At 31.4% G+C, this 20080-nt stretch overlaps 1 protein-coding gene across 2 annotated transcripts; it reads right to left on the bottom strand.

The window, feature by feature from the left end:
• Positions 1-8433: 8433 nt before the first annotated feature.
• LOC133178868 (transmembrane protein 45B-like) lies at positions 8434-19005 on the bottom strand. Of its 2 annotated transcripts, none has more exons than XM_061313539.1 (2): positions 18944-19005; positions 8434-9936 (listed from the first exon to the last, which is right to left on the bottom strand). In XM_061313539.1, the coding sequence occupies exon 2, from the start codon at positions 9892-9894 to the stop codon at positions 9016-9018; it is 879 nt and encodes a 292-aa protein (XP_061169523.1). In that variant the 5' UTR covers positions 9895-9936; positions 18944-19005; the 3' UTR covers positions 8434-9015. The 2 variants fall into 2 exon arrangements, with proteins under 2 accessions (XP_061169523.1, XP_061169524.1); XM_061313540.1 differs by lacking the exon at positions 18944-19005 and adding an exon at positions 13091-13145.
• Positions 19006-20080: the final 1075 nt, after the last annotated feature.

The raw sequence follows: 20080 nt of genomic DNA, 5'->3' as shown, positions 1-20080 counted from the left end.
ATTTTAATAGATAAATTATCGGAAATACAATCTGAATATTCTGTGTATCAGACCAAGAAATCTCCCACCAGGGAAGAGGCAAATCACGAATTTAATAAGTAAATGGGTACACATAAACCGAGATTGATCAATGTACTTGATTATTGTGTAATGCATTCATTGGATTAAAATCAAACATGTTTAATTCATTATTGTTATCGATTTCATCTCAATATATATGTGTGCTTTGCTGTATACCCTACATCACTTTAAATTCATTTTACTGCAATAATCGGGGATTAATTTGAAAGTGAGGTAGATTTTCGACCTGTAAGTTTGCAGATGGGAGGGGCACACCCCCCCCCCATATATATATATATATATATATATATATATATATATATATATATATATATATATATATATATATATATATATATATATATATATATATATATATATATATATATATATATATATATATTCAGAGATATACAGAATACATGTATGAATTTCGTAAACTACATACTTAGTAATTCTTTAAAGGGTTGCAAAAATAAAAATGGGGAAGGGGCTTTTTGTCTAATGTAATTGGTTATGTAAATGGCATTCTGAGATAAAATGCTTTTATCAGAAAAAAAATAAAGTGTGAATATTCCGATGTCACGAACAAATAATTTTTTTTTGCTTTACAAATCGATAACCTCAAAATTTCTCAATTACGCATTATATGCACGTGTGCCAGTTATACTAGTATTACATTGTATCGATCAACTACCCTGTCATTTTCATTCACTAATTACGATATATTGAACGAATATCGATCGAGAAATAATTGAAAGATTTCTGTCTATTCCGGTTTCTATTCGATGAATGATGTCTATTTGCGATAAGTGTAAATCTGGCGTTTTAAATGTAAATCGATGTGCCGATATTGGTGCCTGTAAAAGAAGATTTAGTCCATTTTGTCACATTAAGAGGTGACCAGGTACAATTTGTAATATAACACAAGACGATTGATTTTTTTTTTTCTGTCGGCGTTTCACCCTTTCATTAACACTGTCAATTGTCAACATATTGCTATTGGGGAAAAAATCATTTAAATTCGTAATATATAAGCCTTTTTCTTGAAATTAATGATTTCAATTTCAATACATTTCAATATAATATGGAGAAAAACCGAATTTAAAATCAAAGATATCTACAGATAAAATGAAAACAGCGTCCTATTTCACTAAAATTTTCTCTCTTTTTTACCATTAAGAGTTTATCTATTTAGGATCGTAATGTCTTTCCGGTGTTCCTACTGTGTCATATTTCCGGTATGAGAAAAATGCAATCACTGAGATTGAAACAGACAAGACTAGTGCAATAATAAAAGTCAATATCCAGACAGGTAAATTACACTAGGGTGTTTTGCAATACATAACAGTATTATGCACCTGAATTGAGAGAGAGAGAGAGAGACAGAGATGTATCTTTCCATTATGATGAAAGAACTTGAATATTTGCAGTCGCCTATATGCATAATTGGCATCGTCCCTAAAGTCACTCATTACATAAAAGATTTGATTTTTCAATAACAGGTGCGCGAAATAAGGGACAAATTTAGAGGTCCATCAAATAGACCACTCATTTTTTCTCCTGAGCACGTTGCACACCTGTTGCAAATCATTGAAATTACTTGCTAATTTGTTCAGATTTTATTCACAGATTGCTTGTTCTGCAATATTAACTCATTGTTACCGTTAAAGTGGGAGTTTAATGGCTTTGATCTAATATTTTCGTCTCTGTTCGCCTGCTTTTTCCCATTCCCACCTTCCACAATTTTTAGATCCGCCAGTGAAATGAATTGGTTCATAAAACTCAAAAAATTACTTTTTGCAGCTAGATTTAATACATACGAAAGTAACGGATCAAAGCGAGATGAGAAGACGAGATAAACCATGCATCCACGATCTCATATACGCAATTCGTTTCGATTGGGTAGCACGAGTTTTTATCTACCGCCAATCGGAACTTCATACCCACACCGTCAATAAAACATGGAGATTTTTCCGGTTCTAAGATTATTAAAGAACAATCAACGTGACCGCTCAGTTTAATCAAGGCGTTTCATGAAATGATAATGGAGAGCTGGCTCTTGAGTTTATTTACCGTTGTGTCATAAAAAGCCTTATCTTACGGCAAATTCCCTGCAATCAGCTGGCGTTTTCCCTGCATATAACAGGTAAACACGATAATATTAGGGACGAACAAGTTTTCTGCATTTTGAAATGCGTCCTTGGAAATAAGATATTACGAAATTTTCATTATTCAGTAAATTTATGTTTCTCCGGATCATTTTTGTTTTTTATTGTTTGTGTTGAAAAATAAAAAAAAAGTACCACAGTGGTATTCATATACATGTAAAATCCAAAATCAATTAAGTTTAAGATAGACAGTCTTATTCAAATTAATGTCAAATGTATTTGTCAATGTATATTAAACCCGGGCACATTTACATACTTGTACATGTATATATAAAAATTACTAATTATATGATAAAGTGTTAAAATATGAAATACATCTTTAATTTTTATACAGAACATGACATACAAAATTAATGCACATGAAAATATGAAATATGTACATGTTTGATGAAAACAAATATTGGTTACTTTTGGGTCTCAGTATACTAGCTAGTATTAAGAGGACGAACATTTTGTTCTAAAAGGGGGGGGGGCAGATTTTGGAAATAAATAATCTATCCTCGGAAATGTTGAGAATAAATAATCTGTCGACTGGCAAGAAAGTCAATACAGTCAAACCTTGTTATCTCGAACTCGATGGGAGCGAGAAAAAACTTCGAGATTTCCGAGGATTCGAGATATTCGGGGTAAAATACTTAAAGAATAAGTGTTTGGGACCTCCAAATCACTTGGTATTCGAGATATCAGTGTTCGAGATAACGAGATTCAACTGTAATCTGTCCTTGACTAGTGCTACCAATTCAAGTAGAAGTTTTGACGCTTTTTACAGAGATAAAAAAAAATAAAGACAGGCATGCCATGTAGGTTGTGTAGATTAATTATCGTAGGCAGTAATTAATAAAAAAAAGTTTGTCGGTGCTTTTTCTCTGAAAGTGTAAATGACTGTGATTCTGGGGAGGGGGTACTCCATGTAATTCAGATTTAATGGTTGCTGCAAGGGCTTTCGTATTTCACATGTGTATTTCTTGTGACAAGACCTTTCTTTTGGTATTTGAGCTTGACCTTGGAGTTTGACCTACTTGTTTTAAATTTTAACCTTCGCCATTACTTTTGAACGGTTGGTGCTAGGGCTTTTATATTTCACATGTATATTCCTTGTGACCAAATCTTTCCTTCGGTATCAACATTTTTACCTTCACCTTTGAGTTTGGCCTACTTTTGAAAAACTGTAACCTTGGCCATAGCTTCTGAACGGTTCGTGCTAGAGATTATTTCACTTAAACATACATTGTATAGTCCTTGTGACAAGACCTTCATTTAGTATTAATATTTTTGGCCTGGTTCCAATATTTTTGGCCTCATGACCTTGAAGTATGACATTCTTTAAAAAAATAACCTTGGTCATATTTTCTGAATGGCTGGTGCTAAGGCTTTCATATTTCACAGGTGTTTTCTTTGTGACAAGTCCTTTCTTTGGGTACCAACATTTTTGAACTCTTGACCTTGGAGTTTGACCTACATTTGAAAAACTTTATCCTTGGCCTTGAGTTGCCACAAGAAGGTATCAATGTTTCACAAACACACATCTTGTTTATTCTTGTTAAATTGTTATGAATTCATCGTGTGGGTTCAATCCCCGCACAAATTGCTAATGTAGAAAAGACTATTTGCTGTTGCATTTTACATAGAAAGATATTTACCATCAAGTAATCAAAATTCCAAAGATCACCTCGATAAATATAAACTATAAATAAGGCAAATTTTAAAGTTTCACACCAAACTAGTGTATGGAAGTGTGCATCATCTCAAGGTGCAACATGTATGCAAATTTGGTCTGGGTAAGATTTATAGTTACTTGGGAACGGATCTGCTCCAAAAAACTTTAACCTCTTCATTCTCTCGGAAAATGTAGATCAGATTCAGCGTTCAAATAAGTCTGGTATTGTATATCCCTATCTGCATCACCCATGCAAGTTTAGTCACCATAGTTATAAACGGTTTTTGGTAACTTTGAAATGAGATCTGCTCCTACATGTATACCCTGCTCTTAAACCTGCTCTGAACACATTAACCTGGGCATTCATCTTGCAAATATTGGCTAAAAATGAAGCTTCTGTAACTTGGCTAGTACAATGAAAGGTACTATTTGATGCACCGTCCATGCAACTCTTATCAATATAGAGCATTTAGTTATTGGAAATAATTCTGCTCCAAAATTTTTGACCTGGGATGCCAACGTTGAGGGTTTAGCTTAAACTCCACCAACTTTATCAAAGGTGAGCTAAAAATAAGTTTAAAACCCTTTTGACTTTTATAGTATCTAAAATGCAGGCATTTAATACATCTTTATCTCCCAAATTCTTTCTTAATTTCAATATTCATCCATGTTCTTTGTTATTCTACGGAAACTGCTTTTTCTAATCTGTATTCGATTAATTAAGCAATGAACATACTCACTAAAGTCATTAATTCAATATCTGATCAATTTATCAATGAAAAGTAATTGAAAGGCCTTTCTAAACATGTTTAAATTTTTTTTAATTCAAACTGCATAAACAAGAATAACTGCTAACAGAGACAGGGAATTTCAACATAATCCAAATAGAACATTCAAATCTTGGTAAAAGAATACAATAAAGAAATTATTTGAACATATCATGGTTCTAAATATCCTTCTACAGCATACAACAAATATTATATCAGAACATTCACACAAAACTTTTGAACATGTAACCATTTCATTCTATTGTAACAGTAACATTTTTGTAACATTTTTGTAACTAAGTAACAAAACAAGACTTGTTCTTCATGAAAATTTCAATGAATTCTTTTCTTTCGATCTATCTTAATGACTTCTTTCTATTTTACAATTCTGATACATGTAACATTATACATAGAAATTATCCTTTACTAATATTTGCATTCTATACTATTCATGCTGTTAGGTAAAAAGTAAATACATTGTATCCAACTCTTCCACATAGGATTAGAAAACACTGCCAAAATATCATGCCTGAGCATCTGCATATGCCAAAATAATTACAGCAAATCCTTGTGTTCGTTACCAAATGGAGAGGTTTTAACTTTTATTACATGTATTTAATAGTTAAACAGCTCTGTACAACAGAATATCTAAACTCTGCATTTCCTGTCATGTTGTTAAGACAAAGAGATCAATTAATGGTTTCGTTTTGTTTTTCCAGAACAATATAGCACTTTGTAAAACATTTTATGTTTGTTAATGGACATGTCAAATGACATCAAATCTTATCCCTCAATCAGTACATAGATATGCATTTATGTAATTGTTTAATTCAAATACTTCCTACATGTTCATAATAATTGTGAAAACATAATATTGAATATTATATCCACTAAACAAAGCTCTATGAATAATCATTTTAAACACTCCTCTCTTCTTAAAAATAAACTAAATGCTCTTTGTATAATATGAAGTAGCATGTTAACCTAACATAAAAAGTTTAATTCAATACATTAACTTGCTAATGTGAAAAAAAAAAGATGATAATCCTGAGAAATTATTAGGGACTAAAGGAATTGGATTGTGTTATTAGCATGAAAGCAACTAGGGACAGCGAGTAACCTTGATTCATGCCAAACATACATCATAAAATTAGAAACAAAATAATTATGCAATATGAAGCTGTGTGATCACGCATGCTTTGAAATAAACAATTGTAAAATAACAGCGTTCTTGATACTTGTGACTTTATATCCTCCCTAAGAGGATTAGATAAGTAATTAAATATATAAAGTCTAAATGATTAAACAAATATATATACTGACAGAAATTCTGACAGCTGAAATTGTTTTTTTATAATCCAGAAATAATAAAGTAAATACAATTACAATGGTACTGATTTTTTTTCAATAAAAATATAACTACCGATCTTAATCTTCTCATATTTATACACATCTACATACCGGTTACTCCTGATGTGACTGTTTTATTTGGTTTATAAAACCAGGTAAATTATGAACTCTACACACTGTACATGTATAATGAATAAAAATCATAAAAAAAATCCTGATATCTGTAACATTTTACAAATTTCTGAAATTTTAATTTCTTTATTCTGCAGATGCATGCTAAAAATGTGCTTATGATTTTACATACACATATACTCTAATTTTCAATATATATATATATATATATATATATATATATATATATATATATATATATATATATATATATATATATATATATATATATATATATATATCCTTAATATATGTAAAACATGTACTTATCTATACACAAACAGAGTACATTTAATCAAAGTAAATACTATGTGTTATTTGTAAGGAGAGGAACTCATAAAAGTTGTCAGAACTTGTTTCCGATCCTGTTGATTATTTCAATAAAATATATTCAAAACAACAAAGTATTATTAAACAAAAACTACATAAAATTCTTCTAACTATTGAACAGTTGGATTCACTAACATCAAAAAGAAAATAAATATTAAATGATATTACACCACGAAAAAAGGAAAGTTATAAATTAAAAAAAAAATACACAAAAATTCAAAAGGTATACATTAACTCTTACCATATACATATAAATAATTTACACATAAAATAAATGTTTGGTTTTGATTTTTTTTTTTAATGAAATTAAGCTATTATGCTAAAGGGTAAATATACATAAATATACATGTATAAAACAAAATTTTAGTTTGGAAGATATAAGGGAGGGCTAAAATTGAGCCTTTTATGGTACAGGGTCCTGTACCCATTCAATTGGGAGTTTAAAATTGAAAAATAAGTAACAAAAGTAAGAAATATTGATGAAATATTATGTAACATAAAGACATATATATTGTAGCTTATCCTCTTGCACATCTTAATATAATCTCAGAATTCAATTTTTTTTTTTAATCTTCTTGTCATTTTGGAATTTTTACCTAAATTTTGGTAAAAAGGGTCAATTTTTAATATTGGGCAGGGTCCTTTTACTGGACTTGCATGCAAGGGATATTAAACCCTATAAGGTATTGGAAAACTCTGTGTGTGGGGGTGGGGGGGGGGGGGGGCACTTGTTTATCACATTTTAACACACATTTTTTTTTGGGGGGGGGGGGGCAGTTTAAATGGATAGTAGAAAAAAAAAAAAATTAAAAGTAGGTTTTTTAGGTCTCTCATGTTTTGAGGTACACTATTTTATAATCTATAGAGCAATCTACTAAGGACACAAATATATTTCAAATCTTATATAAAAGTATTATCTGCATGGTTTAAAAAATATGATATGTGCATGCAAAAATACAAAACTTTTTTTTTTAACATCCACAACTCCATATCCCTGAACATTGTTGATTAATGTTTGAACCTATTTATCACCATGTATGACCTCACGATGATATTGGCAAAGGAGAAAAAAAACAACACAACCATGAAAACATTGCTTTGTTTACATAAATAATTGCCCTTCAACAAAAAACGTGTTTGATTCAGGAATTACATGTATTTCATTTGAAAATTCTGAAAGACATCCACCTACTTTCTTTAACAGTTATCATTTCATTACAATTCCCTTTATTTTGTATCAGAAGTTCCCTTTATTTTGTATCAGAAGTTGGGAGCTTGAATTATACAATGGCAGTTTTAAAATTTCCTAAGCTGATCAAAAAATAGTTGGGAGATTGTACTCTTCTACCACAGGTAAATTGTCTACTGTTATGAAATGCTTGCTTTTCAGCAACTTCAAATTGAATCTGTTTGAAATTAAATTGACAATTCAGGCTAAAAACAACATGATGTAACAGCCTCTGCCTGACAGTGCTTGTTGATAACTAACTGGGAAAATCAATAAGCTCTAAATAATAGAAAAAATGCTTTCAGGCAAAAATATTTAATTAACATTTCAATGTTTTCTCTAAAATCATTTCTGGTTCAATTGATCTGAAGAGAAAACATTATTTCAGTATAGTGAAAAGCCCTTTGAGGTAATGAATATAGTATAAATGCTACTTAACTTGCTTTTCTGTTAATGAATATAAATGTCATCAATTTCTCCTTAATCTTTTTCTTATATGGGAAATTGAAACCCATGCGGTTTGAAATTCCAACTTTATAAATGTTTAAAAGTGAAAAAGTTCAAGAAAAAAAAAGCTTTATGCAGGTAGAGTAAAGGGAATTAAATAGGATGAAAGTAAAATTGAAATTTTAATTGATTAATTACACTAAAAATATACATACAGTGTATATGCAAGGTACATGTGATATGCATATAAAAGATATTAATGTAGACTTTGGTTAGTTAATTTCAAAAGCATCCATGGATCAAATGCATAAAAATATCTTTGGTTTTGTGAAAATATCTTTGTACCCAAAGTGAAAAGAAATTTATTTTTATAGAGCTTGTGTCTTAAGGGGGCAAAAAACTGCAAATTATTTGTCAATTTTGCCATGTTTTATGACATTATAAAGCTTGACATTGTTGGTCAGAAAATAGGTCCTTACATCATTCCAAAATAGAAAATTCTGGAAAATAGGATTTCTAGAGATATAATGTTGCACATTTAAGGCATAATAAATCAATACACTATGCAAGCAACAATGCTGATCTATGAAACTTGGAGCAAAGTCAATGAAAACATGAAATGAAACTATAAGGTTATTACAGCATAATACGCATAATACCAATGAATACATGCATGTATATGGATATGAAAATACACTGTAGGTTAAATACCATAGGCATTACTTAATTGATGTGTTCTAACTTTTACATCTGTCCAAAATTTTATGGCTGAAAGGAGTAGAGCATCAATCATTTGCATACAATGGCCTGGATTACCTGGATAACAGACCTGGATTATTTGGACACAGGTTTACGGATTTCAATATCACTGTCACTATCCTCATGCATTGAGATCAAGGTTTGGCCATTGGATCCTGTATGGATCAGTCTTTTCATGGCAAATTCATCTTTTTCACCGTATCCTCCACATCGACGATGAATAAAGGCTATCACCCCACCAATGCACAGAATTAGAAGGAAATCTGCAGCAACATGCCAGGCATAGAACATAGTTGCAATCATTAAATCATCGTGGTCATCCGGTTTCCAGGGAATATGGTTAGGATTTGGGTTGTAGAGGATGAATCCAACTTGCCAGAACCATGTTCCTTGGAGTAAAAACCCATAGCACCGGGAAAGAGCACACAGAACATTGTTACGATACTTCATTTCTAAGATTATTCCTACTGTATTCAAGGCAATGGTGTAAATAAGTAGTGTATGCAGCAGTACATCTAAGTGCGATCGCCCATGGAGATGAAATTTGAACAAAAGTCCTTCAATTCCTATGGCAATGATATTTGAAACATAGTCTAAATCCTTAGGCAATGGCACTTCGTAAAATAAAAGTAAGTCTATTACGGCGGTGATACCAAAAAAGAAAAACATAGTGGCATGCTGTCCATTTCCAAGGGCCGTGAATTTTCCATCACTTGTGCCGGTGTAAATTTCCAGTGAAAATCCGACAGACACCATGAGAAGTTTTAGCATGGCTTCCAAGGGCCATTCTTTAAGTCTTCCTGGACAGCAAAGGAATGGAAAAATTACGGATGATTTGAATCGGGTGTTTCGTTTCAGCGACTTGAAGTACCGATTGAAAATACAGATGATCCACCAAAGGGACATGATAATGAAGAAAGACCCAGGAAGAGCATGACCAGCGAAGCTTCCCATGATGCCAAGCTATTTACTGCAACTCAGTGTGTGTGCAAACAACTGAAAAAAGACATGAAAAAAGGAAACAATTAACTATCTGGTACGAATGAAGGAAATGTTGATAATGACCAAATTTACAACATAGATGATCTGATAAAGTAGAAAACATTAGGTTTTAAAGTACACTTATCACCTATTTATCTACATCATATTTATCGCCTAAATGATGAGTTGAAAACAAGAAGTGTTTACTAGTTGTAACGCATCTTTCTCAAAGTTCAATCAAACAGACAGTGTGTCTATGTACTTATGTTCAGAGGAAAAAAAAAGGACCCTCTGTACTTTGAACACAATCATTCTTCAGTTACTTAATATCAAGAAGCTTTCAAAAACAAAAACTCATTTGCATGCATCAAAGGACTTTTTATCTTTCAGATATGATTTATAGGCATTTATTTCTTTTACTCTTCCGTATAAGAATTAAGACAAAGTTGGATAAACAATTTTTATAAAAAACAATTAAAGCAACATGTATCAACAATTCAAAGTGCATGTGATTTATAGGAGTCACATGCAAAATGAGATATTGATACTTGTATTATACAGTAAACATCGTTGGTCAAAGTTCAGGTGTAGATCTAGAAAAAAAAAAAATTGATTTGTGTGTCCTGAAATTTTTAGCATATTTAAATGAAATCAATTATCGTAAGAAGATTGAAGTTTTAATTTATATTAATTTAATTAAATTTTAATGAAATTCAATATTAATACTCATCTTTATGCAATGAATGTATAACTGTGGTGAGCTTCATTTATACATGTAGTTTTTCATCTTAATATATACATATAAATTATGTAAACATATATAACCACAAAATTAGCTTGTATACTCAAAATAAAGTGTATGTATAGACATGTGCAATAAATACATGTTCATAATGGGGCTGATTAAAAAAAGAATTTTACTCCATGTTATAAAAAAGTCTATACATGTACAGGGGTGTGCAATTACCATTGCCCAATGCCCGGGGCTATCAATTTTAGAGGTTGGGCTATGATAAATCTATACTGCGTTAGCCCATTGGGCTAGTAAATCTAAAACGAAAGTATACTTATATTTACATGGACTGAATTGATGTACAAATTAAATTTGTTGTAAAATCATAATCTTTAATTCATTTTAACCTATATGTATTGTGTGTTGCTATCGCCAGTCATTTCAGTGACAATTATAGTCGATAAAAATAGGGAGAAGTACCTGACAATAACAAAGCGCAAACCATAATTTGTTTTATTTATTTCAACTTTAATGTTTTTTTTTTTTAACCTTTTTGTTATACTTATACATGTATTGTTTTCGGTAGTTAATGCGCTAGTGACTGGCAACCTCAGGCTATTAACTTTGTTACTGCCACTAGCCCTAGTAACTAATTTTTGTAATTGCACACCCCTGATGTACCTGCTTTTTTCACTTTCAGAATGTAACCCTCCCCCCCCCAAGAAATCTTACAAATATGACGAAGAAAAAATTGTTTGACAGCAAAAACCTTGTAGTAAAGTTACATGAGTCCTACTGAATGCGTTATTGAGCCTTCAGCAAAGTTCATTAAACATTCTGACTGAATCAATTGATGAATCAATACAGGTATAAATCCATAAATGTACTTCAATGAAGAGTTAATGACATTCAGTTAAACCCAGAATCAATATAAACGCCTTCCAAATTGTTGTTCAGTATAATGTGGTATCAATTAATGTTTACATTTAGGTCTGAATGAGTTTCTTCATGGATTCAGTTGTTTTTTTTTTTGTCAACATGATTGATGACACTTGTTGTTTCCACTGCATGCATTTTATGAAAATATTTCTTGTAAACAGGGTATTTCAATCCCTACACTGTGGAAACCTGGGAACTGTGCTTTAATTCCTGCTACTCTTGCAAATTGCAGTTGTTGTTCCTATCAGGGATTTGAGTCCCCCCCCCCCACCTCCCCCCTCCTTCTCTCAACAACATATAAAAATACATATATATATATATATGATAATATGCATTATAGATAATAAAATACTGTAAACATATTATATTTGGCTGTGTATTCATTTTAGTGCTTTTGGTGGAAAGACACTTCCACTAATTCAAGTACAAAGCTAAATGTCTTGCAAATCAAATCTATGCTAACTTGTTCAAAACTCAATTTCTGCCAAATATCGTACACACTAAATATAATATATTTACAGTACCCTTATATACAGATAGTATCATATTAGACTAAAATAACAAGCATGATTTTCTTCAAATAAAAAGATTTTAAAATCAGCTGATTTTAAATGGCTAATTTAAAAATCTCTCTCCTGTCAAGAATTGTCTATTTTCATACAGGATTAAAGGGGGGAAAAAGATATCAAAATAATGTCTACTTTTGGATTAATACCACACGCTTAGCTTGATAAGCCTTCCATGTTTTGTCCACTTAAATCACCTGATCATCCATTAGCAAATCATAATGTACATTCTGAAAATCATGGCCAGATTCAAAAACAAGGCTACAATATGTAGATTTTTCCTTCTTTTTGGGGGTGGGGGAAAAGGTGGGGTTTTCATTTTAATTACTGTCTGTTTTATGTCATATAAAATGATTATCTTACTTCTGTCAAATTGAACATTTTCATTTGAATATTACATAGCTATGACAGAGTGCAAATGACACAATTACAGAAAAAAAAAATATTTAAGCGGATATTGATGGTAACTTCAGTCAAATTTTTCAACACTAGATATGTAGAACCAATTTTACTGACATACTGCATTGGAGGATTAAAACTGTAAGATGACTTGTGTTTTGAAAGAATTTCACTGTTTTAAATTTTCTATTTTTAGCAACTTTTTATCAAAGTACACAAACAGATTTCCTGTATCTTTTTTTTTTAAATTGTAGCAAAACTTTAGGGTGAGTGGCATTGCTGGAAAATAGTATCAACAAACAAAGATGTAAACGATTGACATAACTTAGTGTTCTTAAAAATGTGTAAGCCTTTTTGATCTTAGACCAGTAAAGCTAAAAATGAAGAAAATTAAGAACTTTCTCTTTAAACAATCATGAATTTCACAAGTTAACTATTCAACATTCAATTCCTTCATACAAAATTTTAAGAGAAAAGTGCAATACATCTTTAGTCCCTTAGCCATATTTGCTTGATGTTCATGTATAAATACCTGTAAGCAGTTTTCATTTCATCACAATAACCTTCCATACTGTGAAATATGCCAAGATGATGTCCTCTCATTTAATTGAACCACTCATCCCGTCATCTACCAACTAACTGGAAGCCACACAAAATGCCGAGTTTTAACAACAAATAATACCCTGAATCAAATAATATCCCTCAGCCACTTTTCACCTGTGGTTTAAAATCAAATTGATTCACGTGCTTGTAAACAATAGCAGGTCTATCAAGATGATTGGAATGTTTGTAAGGGTTTAATGTATTCATACACCTTCACTGACCGATCTATGATCCAGAAATTACTCTCCTACCTGAATCAATCTACCTTGAGAAACCTAATGGATATTAAAGTCCGCATGCAAGTTCTCCTACCATTGATGTATATATATATATATATATATATATATATATATATATATATATATATATATATATATATACACTTCCATGAACCACTTTCATTAAAAAAAAAAAGACAAAATGCTTTTATGAACATCATCATCATCAAAAAAAACAAAAAAACAAAACAAAACAAAAAAAAAAAAAAAAAAAAAAAAAAAATATTTCTGTATACATGTTATAAAACAGGATTAAAAATGAAAATTAACTTAAAAAACTGCATGGATTTATAGAGTGAATGTATGAAAATTTTTATGGGTATCAATCAAAAATAAAACATAGTTCAATAAGTCCTACCCATAACATATTATGAGTACCTTGCATGTTAAATCTCGATCCAGAAATCCACTTGATCATAAGAAAAAATCTATTTTAGAAACTAAAATAACTGTCACCACAATCACTAACAATCTGCCTTAATGTAAAACCACAGTCAACTTGGTACAGGTTCATGAACTAGCTGTTGAGCAAAAGATCAACTCAAATTTTTCATCTATATATGACACTAAGCAATTCCTTTTAAGTTTATAACATAAACTCTCAGGATTATAATCACAGTTGAAAGGAAATTTATTTCACCGTTTTCACTGAACACCAGTTTTTGTTTTTTTCTTCATTTAATTAAATCAAACTGTGAAACACTGAGTAAATTAAACGAAATACTTCTTTAAGAATAGGATGAGGTATCTGCCTACAAATTTTCATATTAAAAAAAATTGCATTTTTGGCCATATATATATATATATATATATATATATATATATATATATATATATATATATATATATATATATATATATATATATATATATATTTTTCCAGAAAATTTGATCACCACAAAAATCAATGATCAAACCAATTAAACCATGGTATGTAACTTACCAGCAACTCTCAAAAGCAGAAAATGTCACAACTCGCCTGGGTGGCAGAACAAAATCATAGAAATCCAAATAAAACACACAATGTCTGCTTTGCTCCAACAAAATCAAAATATTTTGCAATACCCTTTTAGCACCAAAAACAAGCTATTTCACGAACTTCCATTTAAATCTTGTAGAGTGTCATTACAAAACTCTTTAAACATCTTAAAGGACTTCATAACTTAATTCACTATTTTTTTGAATTAGATGAACTGAAAAGTAATCACCAACACCTAGTAAACATTCATTATCATATAAATATTTACGAGATAACATTAATACCAAGTACCCAGTGCAATGCTGCATGCATGTACTGTAATGAGGGATCGGAAAATTGAATATGCTTTCTTAAATTTTTTACTACAAACATGACAAATGAACAAGTAGAGGACAGCTGTCTACTGAAAGATACACTAGGAAACGGAAAACTGACAGTGAGTGTTGCTTTCCCAATGCTAAATGTTCATATATACAGTACCGACCAGACACAACCTAACACCAGAGTGAACCCAAAGCGCACCCCGGGTTTGCTTTCTGGGTTCGCTTGTGGTCCGCTACGGGTCCGCTTTCAGAAATTTTGGGTGCACTCTGGGTTCGCTTTGGGTTCGCTCTGTGTTCGCTGGGGGTCAGCTCTGGGTCCGCTAGAGCGAACCTGGCGTTCGCTTTCTGGGTTCGCTTTGCGCACTCATGCGTGAAGCGGACCCCGCTTTAATCTTGCCGCCAGTAAGCTCCGCCCCTTGTTTATTCCAAATACAGTAGTGAAATCGATCATTGTTGTTTTTGTGGCAATCGATACATGTGCATGTACAGTTGCTGCAACATTATAGTTGACAACAAAAAAGGACGATCACGTTACACAAAGGATTCCGCACGATTAACGCACGATTAAACCTGTTACACGAACGATCCTTCACGCACACGATTTTTCACATTAAACGATCATTCACGATTGTTAATGCAAATGCATGCTTTTTTGAACAAAATAGATTAAAACATTTAGGAGTGGATTTTTAGATTAGAAATATTTACTGCAGCAATTCATCGACTTCGGAAACTAACAAAAAAAAAATAGAAATAAATATTTTTTAAACTACATGTAAATAAGACTTAATGATTTTTTTTTTGATTTAATCGGTTTTTATGGTATGCAGTATGGGGGTAAAAGATTTTTAAAAGTGATCTAAAAAATGAATGAAATCTACATCCATCTTTCTATTTATGAATTTCAAAAATTCAGCCTTTTTTTAGAATTCATTCATCTGCAGAAATAATAATAAGTACAGTGTTTTTTTTCAGTACTTTGGGACTGGGGGCTGGGGCCCTCAGAATTGGGAATTTCAGCGTCAATTAGGCTAAATTGGGAAACTCCCAGAATTACTTTAACAAACAATTGTTATAATAAATCAAGACTATTCTTGGTATGAATTATCTAATTACTTGCATCAAGAATAATAGTGGTATGAATTATCTAATTATGAAGAAATCCAACATGGCTGAACAACAAAACCTGCTTGAACTTCACTGAAAAACATGCAATAAACAAACTGAATTTGATTTAATATTTTGTAAGTTTTTCTTTGGGAAAACTTGCACTACATTTTGGGAAAATACAGGCATATTTTCAATTGGGACTGGGGCCGAATTTCGGCCCCAAATCGGCCCTAAAAAAATCACTGATTAGTATCAGGGATAAAAAAGTAACCCCAACAATCATGTCGTGTGCATTTGCCGACTAAATATTTCAGTAAGTATAGGGAATTATTAATTTGTTTGTAAAAATATACATTTTTTATGTATTGATATTAAAATATCATGACCATAATTAGCCGTTAACGGGGCCTATCAACAGAGAAAAAAAAATCGTTAAACATCTTAAATGCGCTTTATCATTAAAAGTTACGCTATTTTAAAGAATACAATACTGTACGATTTATTATATTGCTTATTTACTACTCATAATTAGTTCGTTCAATAATGTGCATGTAAATCGCGCTTCGTTTTTTTTTTTTTATTTATTTCAGTTAGAAAAAAACAAACAAACTAAATCAAGCTTTACATTATTCTTTTGTGAAAGATAAATCAAAATAATACTATAGTAGTTTACTATTGTGCATACTGTAAATGTGCATTTATGCTGTTCTTATTTTCTTTTTCAATTAAGAAGATCAATAATTTTGATGTTGATCTGGATTTAAATAAAAAATGTAAATCAGAATTATAAAAATAAAATAATTGAATGAAAGCACGTACATATACACAATCTTGTACAGTATCTTGAGATGATGAAATGCTATAATTTATCAAAAACCATTTTTTTAGTAACAATTGTGATAACAATTTTTTTTCTTTTATACATTAAAGAACGTTTTGTCTGGTAAATTTACGCAATGTAAATTAATGGATTTTAAAAAATCAAAAATAAAGAAAATAATTGTGTAAATAAAACATGCTACCTGGATAATTAAAATATAAATATGATTTTTTTTTAATCATGTTAATGATAATTTCACACTGTACATTAACACGCTTTGCTTGTACAATGTTTTATTTACATCGAATGACAAACTGACATGCTGATTGGTCGACGCGCTGATTGGTTAACACGACTTACCGCTAGTCCTGATTGACAGCTCTGTTATGCAATACCGAACGCGCGTTCGCTTTCTGGGTTCGCTTTCGGCGTTCGCTCTGGGTCCGCTCGGGGTGCGCTCCGGGTTCGCTCTGGGTCAGCTATAGTGAACCCCAAGTGAACCCGAAGCGAACCCAGAGAGCGAACCCGGGGTGTGCTTTGGGTTCGCTTTCTGTTAGGTTGTGTCTGGTCGGTACTGTAATTAATATATAAGAGTTGCAAAATTGTAAAATTTGAGAGATACTTGTATGTTCAGGGTTGTCCCATCAGAATTGAAATAGGAGGGGACATTTAAAAAGTAGATGGGGTCTCGGGTTCCTTCCCTAACAAGTGGTTGAGGGGAAATTACCAGAGTAGCTGGGGGATAATGTAATTTATAAAGGAGGGGAAATTCCCCAGCCCCCGGGTCTTAAGGACAACCCTGATGTTAATAAATTGTAATTTTTATGAAATTTAAAGTACATTGTACTTGCATCTTTTAATTTTATTTCTGTAACATGTATTAAATATTCTGCCAATTTGATGTAAAATATCTTGATTTTTACAAATGACTTAAAAAATTCCTTATAAATCAAAATAATTCCTTTTCATAAATTTTGCCTTGCATTTATTTACCTAGAGTTTATCTGCCACTTACATGACTAATAAATTAATTAAACTTTAATATTTCAGAGAATTCAATTACCGGTAAAATATTTAAAAATGTAATTGTGTCCATATGATTAATGTCAAACTAAAGTCTGTATGACTAACATGACTAAAGAAGTCATAACTTGATATATTATACAAATATAGTCCTTTTATGAGGTCGATCCATAGATATATCGACTTCACAGAAAAGCTTATCAACTGAGCACAAAGTCGATATACCTATATGGATTGACTGAATCAAAGGGCTACATTTGTTATATTATTTTCTTTGGAAAAGCAAGAGACAAACAAGTTCATTATGTAGGAATTTGCAAGTTTTTTTTAAAGACTTTTCACCATTATAAACACATCTTTGGATTTTCCTAAGTTATTTTTAGTAACTCAAGTCAATATCGTAAAATATAATTTTGCCTGTGATATAATCAGATTTGTTGAATTACACAGTAAAAATAAAATATACATATAGCAGGCATCAACAATGCTGCCATCATAATTGGAAGATATACATGTAACATATTCATAAGGGTCATCCTTGGTAAAATGGCTATACACCATGGCTATATTTATGTTCATTTAAACATACCAATATTTTTTTTTCCTTCATAATTGACATATTTTTTATAATGTTATTGTTTTAAGAACCTATGTAATTTACTTGTATTTTATAATTTCTCTAGATTTCATGTGTCAACTTATGTTCTATATATGCCATTTCCTGAATAAACAATCAAACAGACTCACTTACATGTATGTACATTTTAACGTGTGTCTTTCATAAGCCTCCATTTCAGGCTTTTTTTTAGAGTTTCAATGACCATTCAATCTTGATTATATTGTTGAGCTGTGCTATTCCATATACTTTAACACACTAGAATATTTATATACCCACCCAAATTATTGTGACAGCTGTCAGTTATAAATAGATAAAGACTTGCAATGTACAGATGTATCTCAAAAAACTTCGGAGATCCAACCGCTCATGATGCTCTAATTTTCATATTGAAACTTAAGCTTACACATCAAATTCATTGATTTTTTAATGTAAAAATAATTGCCAATTTGCCAGAGGGGTCAGTTACCTAGCTATAAAACTTTAACTACAGATTCGGGTGTTTATCTGGAGAGTAAACTCCAAGCATCATGATGGAAGCTTCGAGATTTTTCACTTATAAACACCAACTTTTTTCACTGAAACAAAACGCTTTCAAATGGTAATTGTACCATATATATTAATTAAACATACCTGTATGGTAGTTCACTTATAAAATCATTAAAACAGTCCTACATTTTCACCTGTGACCGTTGTGTACGTGACGACGATCTCGTGGAGCAATGAAGTAAATCGAAACTATTAGGAATCCAGATCCCGATTGAAATTGACATAGAATTTTCTGTTTAATTAATATTGTTGAGGCACTGTAATAATTTTTCGTAAAATGTATTATGACTAGAAATTTGATATGAATTTATAAAAAGTCAGCTTTGTTTCAGGCTTAAGAGAGAAAATGAACTTGTTCATGTTGTTATAATTTATATATAAACACATGATAAAAAATTCTACAAAAGTTCTGTGGAAGGGGGGGGGGGGGGGGGTCGGGGTGAGGTGGGCGGTTGAAAATTGATACTGACACTTTTACAAAGTAACACGACTCTTCAAAATTAGTAAGAATGCATTAAGTTTTACCTCAATCAATATATATATATATTAATATGTATCATGCACGGATCTGGGGATGGGGTCTAGACCTCTAACCCCCTGGGATTTTCGGAGTTATAAAAAATTCTATGTAACAGTAACGAGAGAGAGAGAGAGAGAGAGAGAGAGAGAGAGAGAGAGGACTTTAATAAACCCCTTTAGAAAACATGGACCCCTATTAAAATGGTATTACAGACTGTATGTAATAAAATTTACTTAGGAAGAATTTTTCTTATCCCTTCTGGCACTGGATAATTTTGGATAATATATTAAGCTTTTATTATAAAATTGGTTCCTAGATCAACAAAGTAACATATGAATATTCATAACTGAACTTTGAGAACTTTTGAACAATTAATAACACGAACATTTAATACAAATTATAGTATATACATGTAGCATGATAAATGTAGACTTGCAAGCATATCCCCCACCCCCACCCCTTAAAAAAACCTTAATGACGCAAACCTACTACAACACTCAGGGTTCTCCATGGACCGTTTAACGTGGCGGCCCCGCCACAGTTAAATTTCTTTGCGCCACAGTTAAAAAATGAGCGCCATAGTTCCGCCACAGTTAAAATATTAGCGCCACAGTAAGATCGTCGTCGTCAGTAAGAGAAATATATAAATTTATAAACAAAATGAACCTCTAAATTATGTACCATTTTTCAGTTTCTAATGC

The sequence above is a fragment of the Saccostrea echinata genome, unplaced genomic scaffold, assembly GCF_033153115.1.
Source record: "Saccostrea echinata isolate AGI-Se365-2 ecotype Australia unplaced genomic scaffold, CSIRO_AGI_Sech_v1 ptg000003l, whole genome shotgun sequence".
In the NCBI taxonomy this organism is placed as follows: Eukaryota; Metazoa; Mollusca; class Bivalvia; order Ostreida; family Ostreidae; genus Saccostrea; species Saccostrea echinata.
Note: the sequence above shows the minus strand (reverse complement) of the source record. Positions and strands in the feature narration are given on the sequence as shown.

Coding starts and splice junctions, on each gene's coding strand:
- LOC133178868 (XM_061313539.1), bottom strand. CDS start 9,894: ATGGGAAGCTTCGCTGGTCATGCTCTTCCTGGGTCTTTCTTCATTATC.